General features: G+C 34.2%; 3 protein-coding genes across 4 annotated transcripts in view; 1 reads left to right on the top strand and 2 right to left on the bottom strand.

The window, feature by feature from the left end:
- The window catches only part of LOC126739301 (uncharacterized), a 78,543-nt gene extending 71,613 nt beyond the window's left edge, over positions 1-6,930 (top strand). The window contains exons 7-9 of the mRNA XM_050444927.1: positions 5,761-5,982; positions 6,040-6,223; positions 6,280-6,930. Coding sequence (XP_050300884.1) covers positions 5,761-5,982; positions 6,040-6,223; positions 6,280-6,468 — 595 coding nt within the window. The 3' untranslated portion in view covers positions 6,469-6,930. The remainder of the gene's footprint in view (positions 1-5,760; positions 5,983-6,039; positions 6,224-6,279) is intronic.
- LOC126739302 (IQ domain-containing protein K-like) overlaps positions 1-12,987 on the bottom strand; it is a 67,461-nt gene extending 54,474 nt beyond the window's left edge. The window contains exons 1-5 of one of the 2 annotated variants that reach the window (XM_050444929.1): positions 12,558-12,983; positions 12,356-12,453; positions 12,159-12,295; positions 11,970-12,099; positions 11,805-11,910 (exon numbers count right to left, since the gene is read on the bottom strand). In XM_050444929.1, the coding sequence (XP_050300886.1) occupies positions 11,863-11,910; positions 11,970-12,099; positions 12,159-12,295; positions 12,356-12,453; positions 12,558-12,846 (702 nt within the window). In that variant the 5' untranslated portion in view covers positions 12,847-12,983 and the 3' untranslated portion in view covers positions 11,805-11,862. Of the gene's footprint in view, positions 1-11,804; positions 11,911-11,969; positions 12,100-12,158; positions 12,296-12,355; positions 12,454-12,557 lie in introns of those variants that run through there. The other variant, XM_050444928.1, reaches the window with a different exon arrangement.
- A 738-nt stretch (positions 12,988-13,725) lies between these two features.
- On the bottom strand, positions 13,726-15,868 carry LOC126739810 (uncharacterized). The gene is made up of 2 exons (XM_050445629.1): positions 15,248-15,868; positions 13,726-14,535 (listed from the first exon to the last, which is right to left on the bottom strand). Exons 1-2 carry the CDS (start codon positions 15,698-15,700, stop codon positions 13,726-13,728), a joined length of 1,263 nt encoding a protein of 420 aa, XP_050301586.1. The 5' UTR covers positions 15,701-15,868.
- Between the last annotated feature and the right edge of the window lie 2,966 nt (positions 15,869-18,834).

The following is an 18,834-nucleotide window of genomic DNA, read 5'->3' on the forward strand; positions in this document are numbered from 1 at the left end:
TATCTCAAGATATTACAATCTCTAACACCAAGACAAAAACATTGTGCTAAATGAAGCTCGTCAAAATAACACCTAGTTTCCAAAATAATAATATCTTTCTGTTGTAACAAAAACAAAAACTTGACAAGCATAACCCAGTCAGTACATTACGTACGGCAATTTTTTGGTTTTCTGAAGCATAATATATAAGACAAAACGGTTGTTTTTTTTACGAAAAGCGCCGTAATAATCTCGTTCGGGCACATTTCACGAAATTGCCATGCGTGGCTTTAGTGATCGCAATTAGGGTATGTAAAAATAATGGTTATTTTTAAGGCTCTAATTTGCATAATAATTGTTCTTTTATTTTCAGAGATTGGGTCACCTCCTGCCATATTTATAAAATGTTTATTACCAGTTAATAATGCAGACTTTTTCACTAAGGAAATGTTAGTAATAAAAAATTGTCTAATTAATCTATTACAAGAATGAAACATTGAACAGATATTTCAAAATATTTCTTAGGTATAATATTCTTAATTTTTGATAATTTTGATGCCTTTCCTGACCCTTTCGTCCCGAACGGTACACATATGTACCAGGCAAATATAAAAATTCCTGTTTGTAAAATAAAGCGTTTTATTTGGTATAAATGTGTACCGGTCCGGTGTATCAGGCTTCCGCAGTGTACCTACAATATGCATTGTGGTAAATGTGTGGTTATGTTGATTTAGTTAGCACGTGTATTTAGTAGCGGCTGTATTGCTGCAATAAAATTAGTTATTTAGGACACTCAAAGTGCTTATTTATGCAGTTTTTTTATTAAGTTTTTTTTATTATTCAATTGCAAGTGCAGTGCTGTTACAAAGGTAGGTCAAAACTATGTTTTATTTTTGTATTTTTGGGTATGTTCGTGTGGTACATATATGTACCAGCAGGTATTTATGATGGCACACATGTATACCAACAGGTCTATAACTACGTTTGTTTGATTTCAGCTTCAATATGGATCGCCGCCGTCCGCTTTCACGAAAAGAGCTGGAAAAGCTTATTGAAGAATCCCCAGATTCGAAACCATTTTCTGCTGGCTCCAGTGATAATTATGAACCAGATTCCGATGAAGAAGGTGGCAGTGATACGTCCGATATGTTTTCGTCGTTTTTATTGTCGTTTTTATTTGAGCCTGCTAAAATCCTTCCTCCTGAAAGAGAGTGTATGCTGGCTCCAGATATCACCAAGCAGTTGACACCTATGCAAATTTTTCATAAAGTATTTCCTCATTTTCCTTATTTGCACATTGCAAATTGTACAAATGAACGTCTGAAAATCCTTTACCAATTAAAAAAAAGGAATGAGAAAATGACTGACAAAGGAGAAATACAGGAATTATTTGGCTGTTCATTATGTGCTACGATCGCCTTCCTAGCCTAAAAAATTATTGGAGCAAGAAGGAGTCAATGGGAAATAGCACAATTCAAAAAACTTTTTCAAGAGATCGTTACATGACTTTGAGCTCAAAAATTTACTTTGCTTCTCTTCAAAAACCCCCAAATGCTTCAAAAACATATTATATTGAAGATTTATTATCTTGTTTCAAATACACATTTCCAAAATGTCGCCAGGATAGCCAGTATCAAAGTATCGACGAATCTATGACCAAATTCAAGGGTGGATCTTCTTTGAAACAATATATGCCCTTCAAACCAATCAAGAGGTGCATAAAACTATGGCTTCGCTGCGATACAGATTCCGGCTATACGTATAGTATGATGTCAATGTATATTCTGGAAAAGAGGACCCAATTTCCGCTAAAAATCAATCCCTAACTTTAGGAGAGCGAGTCGTAACAGCTCTTGCATCTACAGTTAAAGAAAATGATGTTGTGTTTTGATCTCTTTTTTACAAGTGTGAATTTGTTACTTTCACTAGACTATGCAGCCTTGGGAACTTGCATGTCCTATCGCAAGAATGTATGAACTATGGGAGACAAACTCTAAAAAGGGGAATCTCAATTTAGATGCATTTCTTCTGTATTACTTTTTGTAAAGTGGTAGGACACAAAGGAAGTTTTGCTAATGAGTAACTGTCATAAGCCCAATTTGACAACAATTATCAAAAAAAGCAAAACCGGTCAACAACAAAATATCGAATGTCCAGAGGCCATTTCTTTTTACAGAAAAAAAATGTAAGGAGTTGATCGGGCTGATCAATTTATTGGGCTATATGATCATGATCGAAAATCAGCAAAGTGGTGGAAAAAGGTGTTTTACACATTCCTCAATATGTGTGCAGTAAATTCGTGGATAATGTATAATCAACTGAGACTTAAAAATGAGAGCATTTCTTTTTTTTCCTTCTTTACCACACGCAGAAGAATTAGTAGCAGAAGGTATACGATATACAAGCTTACCATTTCCGAAACAAGGCGCTCCTTCAAGAAAAAGAAAATTATACGGATCTTCAGCATTATATCTGCCTGTAGAGGGATCAACCAGAAGAAGATGCACTAGAACTGTTCTGAAGAGAAAAAACAAACAAGAACAAACACTCTTTGCCGAGAGTGCAATACTCCATTGTGCAAGTTCTGTTTTATGTTATATCATATCAAATAGTTAATTAGGTTCATGTTCTACTTTGCAAAGCCGTTTTTGTATTTATTTTTTAAAATAAATGTTGGTATAGCATTTTTTTCTGTTTTTATGAAATTTTCGATCATACCTGTTGGTACACATGTGTACCACCCATAAATACCTGCTGTTATATATATGAACCACCTCCTCCACCATTCCCTGACTATTGACAAACATTTATATTAATAAAAACTCATTGTTAGGCATCCTAACAATAATACTTTACACTATTTATTACTTAAACTAAAATATTTTAATTCAGGGACGAAAGGGTTAAAACCTCATGCTTTTGTGCTAATTTTTGCAAACATTTGTGGGAAATTTTCTTTAGTTGATTTTACTAATGAAATGTCGGTAATGAGAATTTGCTTAATTAACTTATTAGCATTACAAGAGGGAAACATTGGTAATTTTAACAGTTTATTTCAATCGACCCGCAGCTATGGTTTATCGCTGTGCTACTTAAACTAAAACTCGCCCTATTATTTAAACTTATGATTTTTTTATGTCGGTATGAAAAATGAAACTGTATGAATAATAATAAAGTTTTGTATAAATAACTTTTTATACTGGGTATTGTGTAATTGCCAGACAAAAAATTAGATATGGGATCAGAAACTCTTTTTGTGACTAAAACAATCAGATAAGTGTTCATGCGAAAATGCATTGTTTCCATGTTACAGATTGTTAAACTTTTAAAGGAGAAAATTGAATTTTTATGAATATTTCAAATATCCCTTTTTACTGACCAGAAATTAATTTAATCATAATTGTTTTGCTTTCGAGAAAAAAAACTTTATGGCATATTCCTTAATTGCATTCAAAAGACCATTTTTCTTATATATTTTTTTTCAACAAATAGGTGTCCATTTTGTAATACACCAAAAATAAAGTAAATTACAAAGTTTCTCCTCTAAGACAATTATTTTTTGCAAAAAAAAACGTTTTTCATTAACTTTATCCTTAGCCTCCTCCACCCACCCCAGACAACTTGCTAGTAAAAAATTGTTTTAAAAAATCATTCTTTTCCAAAATAATACGCATAAATAACGGCCATATTATCTAGTCTATTAACACCGCTTGTTTATTTAAATTTGATATAATATTATATAGGTATTTTAATAAATATTTAATATGAAAACAGTGCTATTAGACTGAATATTATAGAGGAAAAACAGTGATTTTTCAAAAGAATTTCTTACTGAATAAATGTTTGAGGTGGGTGGGGCGGTAAGGGTTGTGGTGATTAAAAATAATGTTTTTGTTAAAACTTTATATATTTAATATTTAACCTAATATTTATACATACATTTTTTATATTCAAATCTTTAGTATAAAAACAGCATTCTTAGATTGGATAATATGGACGACAAACAATGATTTTTCAGAAGAATTTCATCAAAAACTTCTTTAAAAAAACACGTTTATCTAGATATACGGAAGGAAGTTTATTTTTATATTTGACAAAGTTCTGCCAATCACCTCGTCACCTGCAGCTAACCTCACTTTGATATGTCCAATAGGAACCCCCTTCTGTGACACGTAAGCAGCATTAAAATATCTATACAACAGGGCCCAAAAAAAAAATTAAATCGCTTGACCTACCAGCGAATAATGAGCTAAAATGTCTGGTAATGAATATTTTATCGACGTCATACTTTGATATGTCAAATGGTTATCCTATAGTGTGATACTATGAGGGAACCATTTACGAGGGAAAATTTACTGTATTTCGTCCAAATTTAAACTTTCTCACCAAAATCTCACAGTAATTAAATATTTAAATGTAACGTTAAATATAACTTTTCCTGTATAAGTTCTCCCATAAAGTGCATCTCGTAAAGTAGGGTAAATGCATCTTAGCACCTTTTATGACATCTAAAAGCGAAGAAGATAACGATAGAGTAAAACAAAGTAATCTTTGTGTAAAAGAGGATGCACATCGTTTAAAACAAATATTTGTTATTTTAATATGTGCCAGATATTAAAGGAAATTTACTTTTAAGAGAGATAGAACGGTTTCTTTTGTATATTTGGTTATGGCCAAATGAGAATTACTAGTCGCGTATAGGCTAAGGACTATACAGGTATCAATAAATTTAATTTTATTTAAATTAAGAAGAGTTTAATATTAATTTATGCTAATAATAGTTTTAATAAAAGTTTTATTACATCAAGAACGAAAATGTTTAATTTTCTATTAGAAACTCAATTGAATATAAGAGATATTGTTATCACCAATACTGATTTTTAGGTGAAAATAGTGATAAAATTAAAATATCACAAGATGAAAGCCTCCCATCAATGCATTAAAAAAGTGGTAATTTAACGCAGAGATAAAGATAAAATTGGTATTTTCATAAAAACGGTTTTTTATGAGCTGAAAATCACTGAGAAATTGATTAAATTATTGCGGATTTTGACTCTGACTTCAATAGATTTATAATTCATAAATTTTTTTTATGTAGAATTAAAAATAATTTTCATCAAAATCACTATTGATTTGGCCAGATTTTTTCAAAATTTCCATTTGAAATTTTTTTGCTACTTACAGGAAATTTTCACAAAAACTTTTTTCTCAATTTTTTGCAAATATGTATTTTTTTTTATTTGTAATTAAAGATCTTTCATTGTGGGTTAATTTTTATAGAAAAATTGATATAAAATTATGGAAATTATTGTGAATTTTGACTTTTAATTGTTCCGATTTTTCAAAGAAATCATATATTTTGACTCTGACTTGAACACATATTCCAAAACTTCTTTATACCCCAAAACTCTCCAGTTTCTAAAAATATTTTTAAAAATTTTAAACTCTTTCTTATGAGCGATTTTTTGTATTAAAATCGGTTGAAAATTAGAGAGATTATCTCGGATCGACTTAAAGCATTCTCCAAAATTTTCCACACTTCGAAACCCTCTAGTTTTTGATACGAGAACTATTTTTTTTTTCCTAGTTCTTATATTCGTATTTTTTTTTTATTAAAATCTCTTTCTTATGAGCTGATTTTTATTATAATTGATACGAAATTTGTATTAACATATTAAAAATATTCCCACAAAACGTGTAAAAACTTTAGTTTTTAAGTATAAAATCACACATTTTTCTCATATTAAATTCATTGTTAAAAACAAGCACATAACCTTACAGCTGTAGAAACAGAGACTTCCAATCAATAATACCACACCAACCAGCTAGATATAGAGACCGCCATAACGAAGTTTTCTTGGATTTCGAGGCTTTCCTTCTAAGCACAATGAAAGAAAAATCAACACTCTGGATACATTCGCAAATCAAAGCCTGCATGGAAGCCGTGGACTGTCAGCCAGACTTTTGTTTGGACTTATATGAGCCCTCTGGACATGGACGAAGGTACCAGAATACCCCATTTAAAAACTTTGTTCTTAATTTTTCGAAATATTTTTTCAGAAAGCGACGTAATGCAGCCGATGTAGTAGAAATAGTTGAAAGCGATGAACGTCTAACGGGTCTACAAAGGTACAACTCAACACACTTTACAAAGATCAATGGCAATTTGGAATATACAGTTCTCATGCCTGGAGAGTTCTTTCAAAAAGCTTCAGTGATGGAAAGTAGCTGCAGCACGTTCTTAGTACGTTCAAATATTCAAATTAACCAAATATTTTGCTAATAATGATTATTTTATAGGCGGTAGCAGCTATTTTGGGTTGTCTTCTCTTTATGGCAGCATTCCTAATGTGCTGGCTAGCATCTAAGCTTCACACAGCACTTCTTGTGGCTAATGAATCAAATAAGAACGTTGATGATTATGTGAGAGAAAATAGAAATTATATTAGTGATAGCTGTTTATATACTGGAAGAGGTACCACTCAATGAGGATGGTCCGAAGTTTCAATGTGGGAAAATTGCTTGAAGCTTTAATAAAGTTATTTTTATGATTTGCTGACTAGTAAACCAAATCTTATATAATAATTTTAAGGTTTTAAATTTTTTTATGTTTGGCCAGTAAGTAAAATTTTTTCAATATTTGAAAAAAATTATTATTTGTAATCAAAATTTTTTAACGAATAAACCAGAAAATACAATTATGTAACATAGTTGGATAGCAAATATATAGAATATAGTCTTATTTATTTATAATACATAAGTTGTACATAATATATGTATGTTATATAGGGAAAATTTTGTATTTTTGAAAAGTACAGATGTCAAGAAATTTTACAAACAAACTTTTGTAATTTTTCTCGGCCGTTCTTATATCTGATATTTTTCAAATATTTCTGGGTAGGTAGCACGCGTATTTAGCTTTTAATAAATATATTTAATTTAGAAAGTTAATTAGCCTTTGTCTATCATAAACCCCTGAATAAAAGCAAATTAGTTATAAGATTAGATGCTGGTATATTGGAGTTTCTCAAGAGACTCGTTTGAAACTGATTTCTCAGTCCAAGGCACTAAAATCACTAGCACTAAAATAGAAGTAGAAGGTGGGCGGAGTGCGGAAGGCAAGTCGACTCTATTCGGATTCCTTCAGAGTGCATCTTAATTTATCTACTCTGACCTACTTAACAAAAATTATATAAAAGTGTTCCACTAAGGAGAATTTTTATTTTCTAGAGACATTTTAAATTTATTTTCCAACCCAGGTAAACCCGCTTTTAGCATTCGAAAGTGGGCAGAGTTCCGAAGGTGTATCGGCTGTCGGCTCTATTCGGATTGCTTCGGAGTTCTTTTCCATCCTCACTTATCTTACTTATCTTATTAGAGAAATTTATATTAAAACTAAGGAGAATTTATAGGACAGAATTAATCATTTATATCTTCCCAAAAAGGCGCAAGAATTTTTCAGCATGAAATATAGCCATGCCAAAAATGTCCCACTTCCATCATTCGACTTCCACCTTATATAACAATCCAATCCTAATGGAAATCTACAAACACCTTTCTGATCCGCAAGCAGTTATACAAAAACTAATTCTTATAACTAGACCTACAAGCTTCCGAAGGGAGTACTCCACGAATCATTAAATTACCAGACTGCCCTTGAAACATATATTAGACCAAACCCAGTATTGGGAACTTTGGTACAATCTTCCTCTATATATCCAAGGCTTTTGACAAGAGGTGCCATCATGACTTATGTAAATAACAACTTACAAATTTTTCGGGTACCAGAAAAGTCTACTCCACTCCTTCTTACGAAACAAACCTTTCTACATCCCGGTTGGCAACCACGAGTTCTAAAAGGTTCACCATTTTCATCACTCCTGTTTAACATCGAATTTTCTTACTCACAACGGAGTGTAGACAGATCTACCAGTTTGTCGACAATACATTAGCGTTACCAACATCAGATAATGCCATAAGTAAGAACTTAATGGCATGGATCGACCAATAAAGAAGACTGGGCAATTCACGGAAGACCTCCACGCAAAAGACCGAAGTGAAATGATGTGAATCTCTCTTGGGCTTCACACGTCAATAATCTCTTACCCAATTAACTACATGCTGCCTCGTAAGAGTCATAGAAAAGTCAAACGACTGCAAAAAAATTGCTCTTACTGCATTCATTGACATAGAGGGAGCATTCGACAATACCTCACACCTGTCCATAACAAAAGCCTTGCAAGACTGGGGGTGGAGGCCCCCATCGTGGACAGGATCAATGCTCAAGCACCGCTCCATCACAGCAGAAATAAATGGAGCGACAGCAACAGTAACCACAGTAAAATGATGTCCCCAAGGAGGGGTTCTGTCACCTCTACTGTGGACATTAGTAGTAAACAAAATTCTTAACATATTAAGTAGATCCGTTTCACAGTTCTACGCTACGCAGATGACCTGGTAGTAATAGTTAGGGGCAAGCACGAGGGCGTAATATCGAATCGAATGCAAAGTGCCCCAAATACTATACAAAACTGGGGCGAAACTGAAGGATTATCTTTAAATCCTAGAAGGAGGAAGCTAGAACTCAGAGCACCTATATTAAACGGAACTCAGCTAACATTTTCTAACGAGGTGAAATACCTGGGGGTTACCTTGGACCACAAACTAACTTGGAACAATCATCTAGACAAGACCATTTCCAAAGCCATAGTGGCAATCTGGACATGCCGCAAACTCGTTGGCAAGACATGGGGGCTAAAACCGAAAATGGTATACTGGATCTACCAAACAGTCATTAAGCCCATCATCACATACGCTTCGCTGGTATGGTGGCCGAAGACCAAACAAACAACCGCACAGACCAAATTAAACAAAGTCCAAAGGCTGATATGTCTAGGAATAACCGGGGCAATGTCTATTTGTCCTACCACAGCCTTAGAGACACTGCTAAACATGCCTCCACTTCACATAAGCGTGAAAAAAGAGGCAATTAACAGTGCTCACAGGCTTTTCCAAACCGGCAAATTCAAGCCTGGGGATTTAAGTGGTCACCTGCGCATCCTCGAAGAAATTAAACTGGAAAATGCCAGCCAACCACGTGACCACATAACGGCCATGCTGGATCTAGAAATTCCATTCGAAGTGATCATAGATGATCGCCAATCATGGGAGAAAAAAGAAGTACCAAAAGCCGATAATGCATCGCTATGGTACACAGACGGTTCCAAACTAACAGAAGGAGCAGGACTGGGCGTGTCAGGCCCTAACATTAAGATCTAAAAGTCACTGGGCAAATACCCTAACATCTTTCAAGCTGAAGTGCTTGCCATAGACATATGTGCAGAAGAGTGCATCAACCAAGGCCTCCAAAGAAAACACATATTTATACTATCAGACAGCCAAGCTGCTCTAAAGGCCCTGAAAGCTTTTAAATGTGATTCAAAGCTAGTCTGGGAGTGCAAACAAACCCTAAAGCGCCTTACAACAAAGAATCAAGTAACACTAATGTGGCTACCTGGCCACCGGGGTATAGAGGGGAACGAAGAAGCCGATCGCCTTGCAAAAAAAGGGGCTCAAACACCATACTATGGTCCAGAGCCATACTGTGGTTTAATGAAGACCCACATCACCGAAGACCTAAACAGGTGGGAAAAAGAACAATTGCTGTCGCACTAGAGAAGAGCACCAGGACTAAGACAGGCAAAAAAGTTTATAACCACTGCTAGAAAAGGAGCTGAACAGCTCCTAGACATGAACAGATCAGACATCAGAACAGCAGTCGAACTCCTAACGGTCCCCGGGAGTCGGACTCCCCGGTCATTGCCCAGTGAAATATCACCTAAAGGCAATAGGTATAACAGCGGATGACCAATGTAGATTCTGCAGCAATGCCACAGAAACAGCAGAACACCTGCTCTGTGAATGCCCGACCCAACTCTGCAAGAGGCTCAAGTACCTGGAAGGGGTACAACCAACACCTCAAGAAGTGGGACAACTACCTCCCAAAAATATAGCTTTGTACGGCAGAAGTCTAAGACTTTTTGAGACAAACTAAGACAAGTAGAGTTATGCACAAAATATCTCACAGGTAGCAGTGCTAAGCGGCGGATCAGCCGAAACGACTCCCTTCTCAATCTACAATATACAACTACATGCTGAGGCCAGTTTAATCACTGCAATCCCCCCTGCAGCAGCTGACCAAATTTAGTAGAATACGATACGGCTCAAAGAACATAAAAAAACACTGACTTTAATTTTAACACAACACAGTAAGCCAAGGCCAGATAGACCAAAATAGATTTCTAATGCACAACCTACATCTTCCAACACAACCACTACTCATCCAATTTGGAAACGCGCAGTCATTATCTGGATCCGTAATTCCATAAGCAGATTGAATTAGCGATTAACTTGAAAAGTTACATGCTCATCAGCCATAAGGAAAGTCAAGGAAAAACTAATCTAGGTACTGTCTTCCGTCCAAGAAATTTGACAAAATGTGGCACTTACGCAGACTACAACTTGTGAACTTCGGGTACCAGATAAGACTAGTCCACTTCTTCTTGCAGAACTAGACTGACAAAGAGCGTTCACAGCCCGTCCAATCCTAGCAGGAGTTTTGCAAAGTTAACCTCTTTTACCACTCCTGTTTAACATCTACATGTCCGAACATCAAGTAAAACTGGCTGTGCCCTCAGCTTTAATGGCACCTTGACTTTATTGCATAGATTAATAATATATAATAAGGATTACAGATTAATCCACGAAAGAATCCAGTGATCATATTTTCTAAGAGACGCAAGAGATTTTTACGAAAGAGGTTAGAAAGATGTGAATCTTCTTGGAACACACATCAAGTATCTGGACGTTTTTCTCGAAAAACGATGTATGCATGTCAGTCAACTAAATTTAGTGTTCCTCACATCCCAATAGAAATGCGCAGACATCATCTGGACCCGTAAGCAGATTGAATCTTGAAAGTTACATGCCGATCAGCCATAAGGAAAGTCGAGGAAAAACTAATCCTAAAGGACCTAGTAGTAAATATAGAAATACTTAAGGTTCTCCTTCGGAGATAATTTGGATTTCAGAAAAAGCACTGCACGGTTAATCAGATCACCAGACTTCACTTTAAACATATTAGATCGAGCAAACTGTGGTTCCAACATAGGTACTGGTTTCCTTGTCATCTCCAAGGCATTTGCTAAAATGTGGCATCCCGGACTTATAAGTTGTGAACTAGATAAAACTAGAAGTTCCGCAACGTTAATCCCTTTCACTGCTCCTGCTTAACATAAACATGTCCACAACGGGGTTTACCCAGATCAACAACGATAAGTAACATAACGTATAAGTAAGTATACCTGGATGCATGCAATAGTATATGGATGGACCAATGTAGATTAGAGCACAATCTCCGGAAGTCTCAAGCGAGCATGTTTTATAAGAGATTCAAGTGGAAAGATCTAAATTTTCCTGACAAACGTTAGATATCTGGTTTAAAATCTTACCCACAAGTAAGTATAGCCTGATCAACCAGTTTGCCGATGATACAGCCATCCCGATATCTGAAAACTGGATTGGCCACGCCTTTAAGGAGACCTTGAGCAGCTAATGGCATGGAAATAAGATGTTAATCCACGAAAGACTCAAGCGATCAAGTTTTCTAACAAACGCAAAAGATTTCGACGTGAGAGGTTCAAGTGGAAATATGTGAGTCTTCCTTGGATACAAGTCAAGTATCTGGACGTTTTCAATTCATGACTGGCCAAGGCTAGACTACCTGGAAGATTTTTAAATATTCTACTTCTAGTCCAAATTTCCAATTTTTCATGCAAAGTTTTAATAATAATATTCTATACAATATAATTATGTTATTTTCACTCATATTTCGTCCGTGGTAAATCCAGCGTGTTTTGTAATTTTATAGTTCTAAAACAATTTTATTTAATTTTTTCTGTAATAAAATATTGCTAAGACTCTTTCTGTACCTTCCAAAACATTCTCAGCTCTTGAACTTCATCTCTTCTTCTAACCCAATATCCTCTCATATACGATTGAATTTTCAGGGCAGCATATTCCCGGCTCCAAATTAACGAAAACGGATAGAAAGGTCTTGGACTAAAATTATTTTTAAAGAATCATACTTAGCATACTGAGTATTATAGATATAAATATACTTTTTTTCTAGAAATTTTTCAACCCACTCCATATCAAAAATGTAAGTCCAATTTTCCCTTCTCTTCGGATAGTTGATGTTCATGTTATAAAGGTATTCACTTAAATAATCGAGTCCATTAAAAGCACTTTTTTGACGCTAAAATGTGTAAATTTTAACATAAAACTTAAAAATATATTATGTATTGTATTGTCGTACGTAACAACTTTGTTCCTCTCGAACTTTCTCAAGAATTTTGCATAATCCTTGACAAATTAGGGGAAAGAGATGCAAATTCAATTTGGAGAGGACAGGATCTAATCATTAAAATTTGATAATCGTTAGTATTTTCGTTTAATAGCGAGAGGTGGATTAAAACCTGGGAAAAATGTAATATTTATTATTGAAATTATACTCTTACGATTGTCGATTAATAATTTCTCATCTTCTCCATTTTTATTTCTTAGGTACTGCTCAATCTCCTCCCTTTTGGCGTTATACTCTGTCATTATATCACTCCATTTTCCCAGTGGTGGTAATTGCATCGATTCATTATCCAAGACGGAATATGCGGTTTCGTCATCTTGAAAAACATGTGATATTTCTGGTATAGGTTTATGCACTAAGGTATCCTCATAGTCAATATCAGACATTTTAAAGAAGGTTTCGTACTGTTTGAGTTTATATGTATATCTGACATTGGCATGCATTTGTCAAGCATTTTTGATGTAAGATCTCTCCGAGTTAAGCTCAATTAAAATTAACATTAAAATTAGATAGAAAAGGTGATTGTTTACAAAAATGTGTTTAATTTTTGAAAATAGGATTTACAGTTTAGGAGTAACGATCATTTGAATTTTACTTCACGTCTCTTAGGCCGGTATTAGACTATAAAAGATATTTGACAAAGATCTTTTATAAAAGAAATTTTATAAAATATTTTACAGTGTAATGTTACTTCTTTTATAAAAGATTAGTTTTATAAACTATCTTTTATAGCATTTAATAACATATGATTACATTTGATAAAATATTTGACCATTTCAAAGCAATATGGCGGATAATAAGTTTGTTTGGTGCGTTGCGGCGACCAAATTATTAATTTCCGAATATGAGAGTTACGAAATGTTATATAATCATCAACATCCGGATTACAAAAATCGAAATAAAAGACTAGATACATATAAACGAATTGCTGAAATAATAAATACAGTAAGCAAAGGTTGCAAGGTGGAGGATATTAAAAAAAAACTAAATGGGTTAAGAAGCCAATATTTATCAGAGAAAATGAAGGTAAATATTTTATTTTTTTATAACATTTTACTTTTTGGTTTATTGACATATAATACAATTAAAAGTTAATTATTTATTATTTTATTTAATGCTCCAGGTAATTCAGTCCAAAAAAAGTGGAGCCGAAGAGCATGATGTTTATAAGCCTAAGGTGTATTGGTTTCCTTTATTAAAATTCTTGGACAAGTCAACAGAAGCTGATACATCAGAATCCAATTTAGAAATCCAGTCTGAACAATCCCAAGCGGGAAGTGACATTTATAATGCCATAAATCAAAATAATGTAAGTTATATGATTATATATAATTTTCTTGCCATGGAACTTTTCCAGAACCGTTATAATATGATTTAAATGCATCTCTTATTTCTCGACCCTGGCGTTTCCCTCCAATATGAACCTGTCTTGTAAGAACTTGCATTTCCTGAAGATCTTCATCGATATGAACGTCTTGGTATTGAAAAATATTTTCAGTTCGAGTAAAAACGTCATGGCGTGTATATAGATGTTTTTGTCTTTCAGTTAACAGATTATGTAATGTGCAAGCAGCAAGTGTGATGCATGTAACTTTTTCAGGTGCTAAATTAATTGCAGTTAAAAAAACTCTGAATCGGCTTGCTAATATTCCGAAGCTACTTTCGACCATTCGTCTTCCACGAGATAGTCTGTAATTAAATATTTTTTCTTCCTTAGTTATATTTTTTAAAGAATACGGTTTCATAACATTGTAGCTCAGAGGAAACGCGTCATCAGCTAGAACAACATAGGGCATGGTAATATTTGTGTTCGGAAGATTTTTGCCGTCGGGAATGTTTAATATTGTTCTGTCTAGTAAGCATCTTCTTAGTTGGCTTTTAGCGAACACCCCACTGTCACCGATTCTGCCATTCGTTCCAACATCTACATACACAAATTTATAGTCGGCGTCAGTGAGAGCAAATAATATGATACTATGATAAGACTTATAGTTAAAGAAATGAGAGCCGCCTATTTCCGGACAATTAATTCGAATGTGTTTTCCATCCATTGCTCCAATTGTATTGACCACATTCCATTTGTTTTCAAACTCCTTGGCAATATTTTCCCATTCCTCTCTAGTTGTTGGTGTCTGTAAGAAAAATAAATATTTTAAAAGTTTATCTAACACATTTTTCTATTTACAGGATGACACCAGTGAAAAGGCAGAAACTACAACTTTAGCTTCCAAATCTGCTACAGATGGCATAAAACCAGCGGTTTCCATAAATAAAAAAAGAAAATCTATTCCTTACGATGACCTACTAGTTAAAGCTTCTGCAACCATGTCAGAAATGGGTAAAATTGTGAAACAAACTTCAGTGCATAATCAAACACAGGATGATGCCCTAGATACTTTCGGGAAATTTGTAGTATCTGAATTACGTGGGATACAGGGAGCCAGCAATAAGTTTGTACTAAGGCAAACAAAACGCAAAATTCAACAAATATTAATGGATACTTGGGATACTCTTGATCAACCGACCAGGCTATTAAGTCCAGCCTCATCCCAAGAATCATGGAGGTCATTACCACAGCCACCCCATCATAGTTATACTCCGCTGGAGTATAATTTTAATAATAATTTCAATGAAGAGAATGGGCTAACCAATTCCGATAATTTGATTAGCGATGCACTTAGAATGGCTAACGTGAGAAGCACAGATTTTCAGCAAGAAAATATTTGAATAAATATTGATTTGTATTATTTCATTTTTTTTGTTCCTATTTAAGTTCTAGTTTTGTTATAAATAGAAATAAAGAATCATTTTTATTATTTTTTACAAAGTAATTTTACTACATACCTTCAGATATTCATTTTTCAATGCCTGATATATGGCCTTGGACGTTTCCGGGATTATGCCTGATAGGGTACATTGAGGTATACGACTGCTGTATTGAAGACTGGAATAACTCTCTCCAGTTGCCAGAAATCGAAGGGTCACCATAAGGCGTTCCTCAACGCTGATAGGATTCCTTAAGTGTGTATTTTGTCGGGATATAATTGGTGCTATTTTTGAAGCAATAAACGTAAATGTTTCGTGATCCATTCTTAAATAGTTTTCATAACTCCTACTATCTTCAGATAGTAACTCTCTTAGCAGATTATGATGGATTCCTCTTAAATTACGCCTCGCTACCCAGGGTCTTTCCCAAAGTCGACGGTTTTTTTCTTTTTTTCTTTTTAACACTAAACACATTGTAACAACAGCAGCACTCATAGCAACAGCGCAAGCTAATGCACGTCTTTCATCCATTTTTAAATAAAAATAACGTCGCGATTCTCTTTAAATTTTACAAAGTTCTTTGATAGTGTAATACTGTTCTACTGCTCAAAAACTTTTCTTAAAAGAACTAGAATCAAACAAAATGTTTTATAAAAGATCTTTGTCAAATATCTTTTATAGTCTAATACCGGCCTTAGACAGACCCTCCTGCATGAATCACGGAGTTTTTATTGATATACTAAAGCTACATTCACCAAATAAATTTTATTTTATACTCTAAATCTACTACAACTAAATATACCTGGATCGTTACAAAAAAGTAACTTTCAGAGCTGCGGCGACATATTAATTCCCTGTAACTCTTGTTGTACTACAGCTGTATGAATATTTTTAGCAGAGTTATACAGTAAGCAAATATTTACAAGAATCTTTTTAGTTTTTTAAAATTGGCGTACTGTTTTAAATGTTACAACAATTTAAAGTTTGCTTTACGTCACTTAGACCTCCTTGCATCAACTTTGAAGTTTTTAGTTGAAATCTTTTTGTTTACTGAAGCTGCATTCATCAAATAAACTATATTTAATAAGTAATAATTAGCCCTAAAAATTTTGTACTTATAATAATACTTTGAATCGCGGTATACCTAAAAGCACTAAAGGAATCTGGCTTCTTACCCAACATGCTTCCCCCAGAGAATCGACAACATAATCACTAAAATTCACGAACTTATATCGATATATAATCTAAGAACTATAAATATACCTGGACTGCAAATGGACACTCAGGGTCGGATTTACAAAGGGGAACTGGGGAGGAGTTCCTCCCAAAAGTTCTTCCAATAGGTGCAAAAAATCCTTTTTCATACATGTATTATTTGTTCATGGCAGTACTACTTCAAGTAACAGTTGTGCTTCGTACAGCTCAGAATTACAATGCTGCAAAAAAAGATTGAATGTATTGGCTCTTCTAAATATCAATTTTGAGATTGAGGTAACTTCAGAAGAAGTGATGGAAAGATGTTTTATAATGGGCAGTCATCGCTTGAATTTTAGTGTATAATATTGCTTTTGATATGTATAAGATAAAACATTATTTTCCAATAGGTACCTTTACACACAGGGTTTTTTCGCGCAGTTTTGGAACGTGGCACGCCAATCGCGCGAGAAAGCGACACTCCAAGAATGTGACGTTCCAAGAGCGTGTCTGCAAAATTGCAACAAATTGTCACGTTCTAATTGCGAAGGTTTCTCCACGGGTTTGGAATGTGAGAAGAAAAGCGTGTAAGTGTAAATCGAAAACTGTGAGTTTTCGCGCATAGTTGGCGTGGCTCGTGGCATTTTAGAATTTTTAAAAGGATTAGAGGCAGTTTTAAAAATAAAATGTACAAAGTAAGGAGAAGGAAGTTAAAGTGGCCCTATGCATGGCTGTATGCATAAATTCGGTGGATGAAAAGAAAAAAAGGAAAATGTGGGTGAAGAAATGGATGGAGGATCGTAACAAATATGGCCATATGCCTCTTGTAATTGAATTACGGCAAAATTTTCCTACCGACTTTGAGAATTATTTACGTATGGATTCTGATACTTTCGATACTTTATTAGATTTGATCTCCCCTATAATTTCTAAACAAAACACGAGGATGAGAGAAAGTATAAGTGCCGAAGAAAGACTTACAACAACCTTGCGTTATTTAGGTACAGGCCGTTCTTTTGAAGATCTTAAATTTTCAACTGGGATTTCGCCTTCGTCTTTGTGCCACATTATACCAGAAACATGCAAAGCAATATACACAGTTCTCAAAGAAACATACCTTAAGGTAAGTTTTTTAAAAATAATAGACATTTTTCAAAGAATTAAATTTTTTTTATGTAATATAGATCTACATTTGTGGAAAACTGCTAACAAAAATACAATATATTTCTGTGAATGAACTAAAGACAAATAGAAATTAAAAATTGTTACAAAAAAACTTCAAATTTGCTCATTAAATGCGCTGTTTGTGCCAGGATCAATAATACTTGCAGCACTTGCATAAAAATCCACCAAGTTCGTCGGTGCTGATACATCAATTGGGTATGTTCTGCCCTTGTTGGTGATGTAACGTGCCACTGCTGATCAGAAGAATTTGACATTACAGTGTAATGACTGTAAGAAGAAACTGGTCTAGATCTTTGCTCATCTTCATCAGGCAAATTTGTTTTGTCTGTAAGTCTTTTTAACAAGCTCCGAGTTATGATGTTATTAATCAAAGCTTCTGCAAAAATAGCTTGCGTGGGGTCCATTCTTTTTAATTTTTTTGCCCAAGCCATTCCTACCGCATCATATTCGTCAATGTCATCATTTCTTTGCAATTCGTTTTTGCAAAATTCCATAAAATATGAAGTCCTTTTATTAACACTGCCCTTGCCTTTTTGCTTTCCATGTATATTTGTTGATTTAATTTTGGGAGTTGATCTTAATTTTGTTGTTGAAGCGTTAGAAGTTCCATCAGAAATCTGTAAGAAATACATATTATTTAGAACTATTTTATTGCAGTTCCCAACAACAAAAGAAGATTGGCGCAAAATATAGCATCCAATTTCCAAAATAAATGGCAGTTTATCAATTGCGGAGGGGCTCTTGATGGAAAACATATATGAATCATCCCTCCTCCTCATACTGGAGCTCAATATTACTGCTACAAGAACTTTACAGTATTGTACTGATGGCACTCGTTAACACGAATTATGAATTTATTTTTATCGATGTTTGAAAAAATGGAAGAAATTCTGATGCTGGTATTTTGGAATATACAGAATTTTATCATAAATTAATAAATGGTAAGTTTTATCTTTCACGTAAAATTAAAAATGCAGTAAAAAAAAATTCTTTAAGGCGAGTTACATTTACCAGACAATGACGAAACGGAGAGAAACCTTAATTTTGTTTTCGTAGGCGATGAGGTATTATCATTGCAGAAAAATTTTTTGAAACCGTTTTCGCGAAAGGATCTTACCTACAAGACGAGGATTTTTAATTATCGGCTATCCCGTGCTCGAAATGTTTCTGAGAATGCCTTTGGTTTACTGGCTGCACGTTTCCGAATTTTACACACAGCCATACACATGACTGATCCACGAAATATTAGTTATGCAATTCTTGCTATTTGTGCCCTTCACAATTTT

The sequence above is a fragment of the Anthonomus grandis genome, chromosome 8 (assembly GCF_022605725.1).
Source record: "Anthonomus grandis grandis chromosome 8, icAntGran1.3, whole genome shotgun sequence".
Lineage (NCBI taxonomy): Eukaryota > Metazoa > Arthropoda > Insecta > Coleoptera > Curculionidae > Anthonomus > Anthonomus grandis.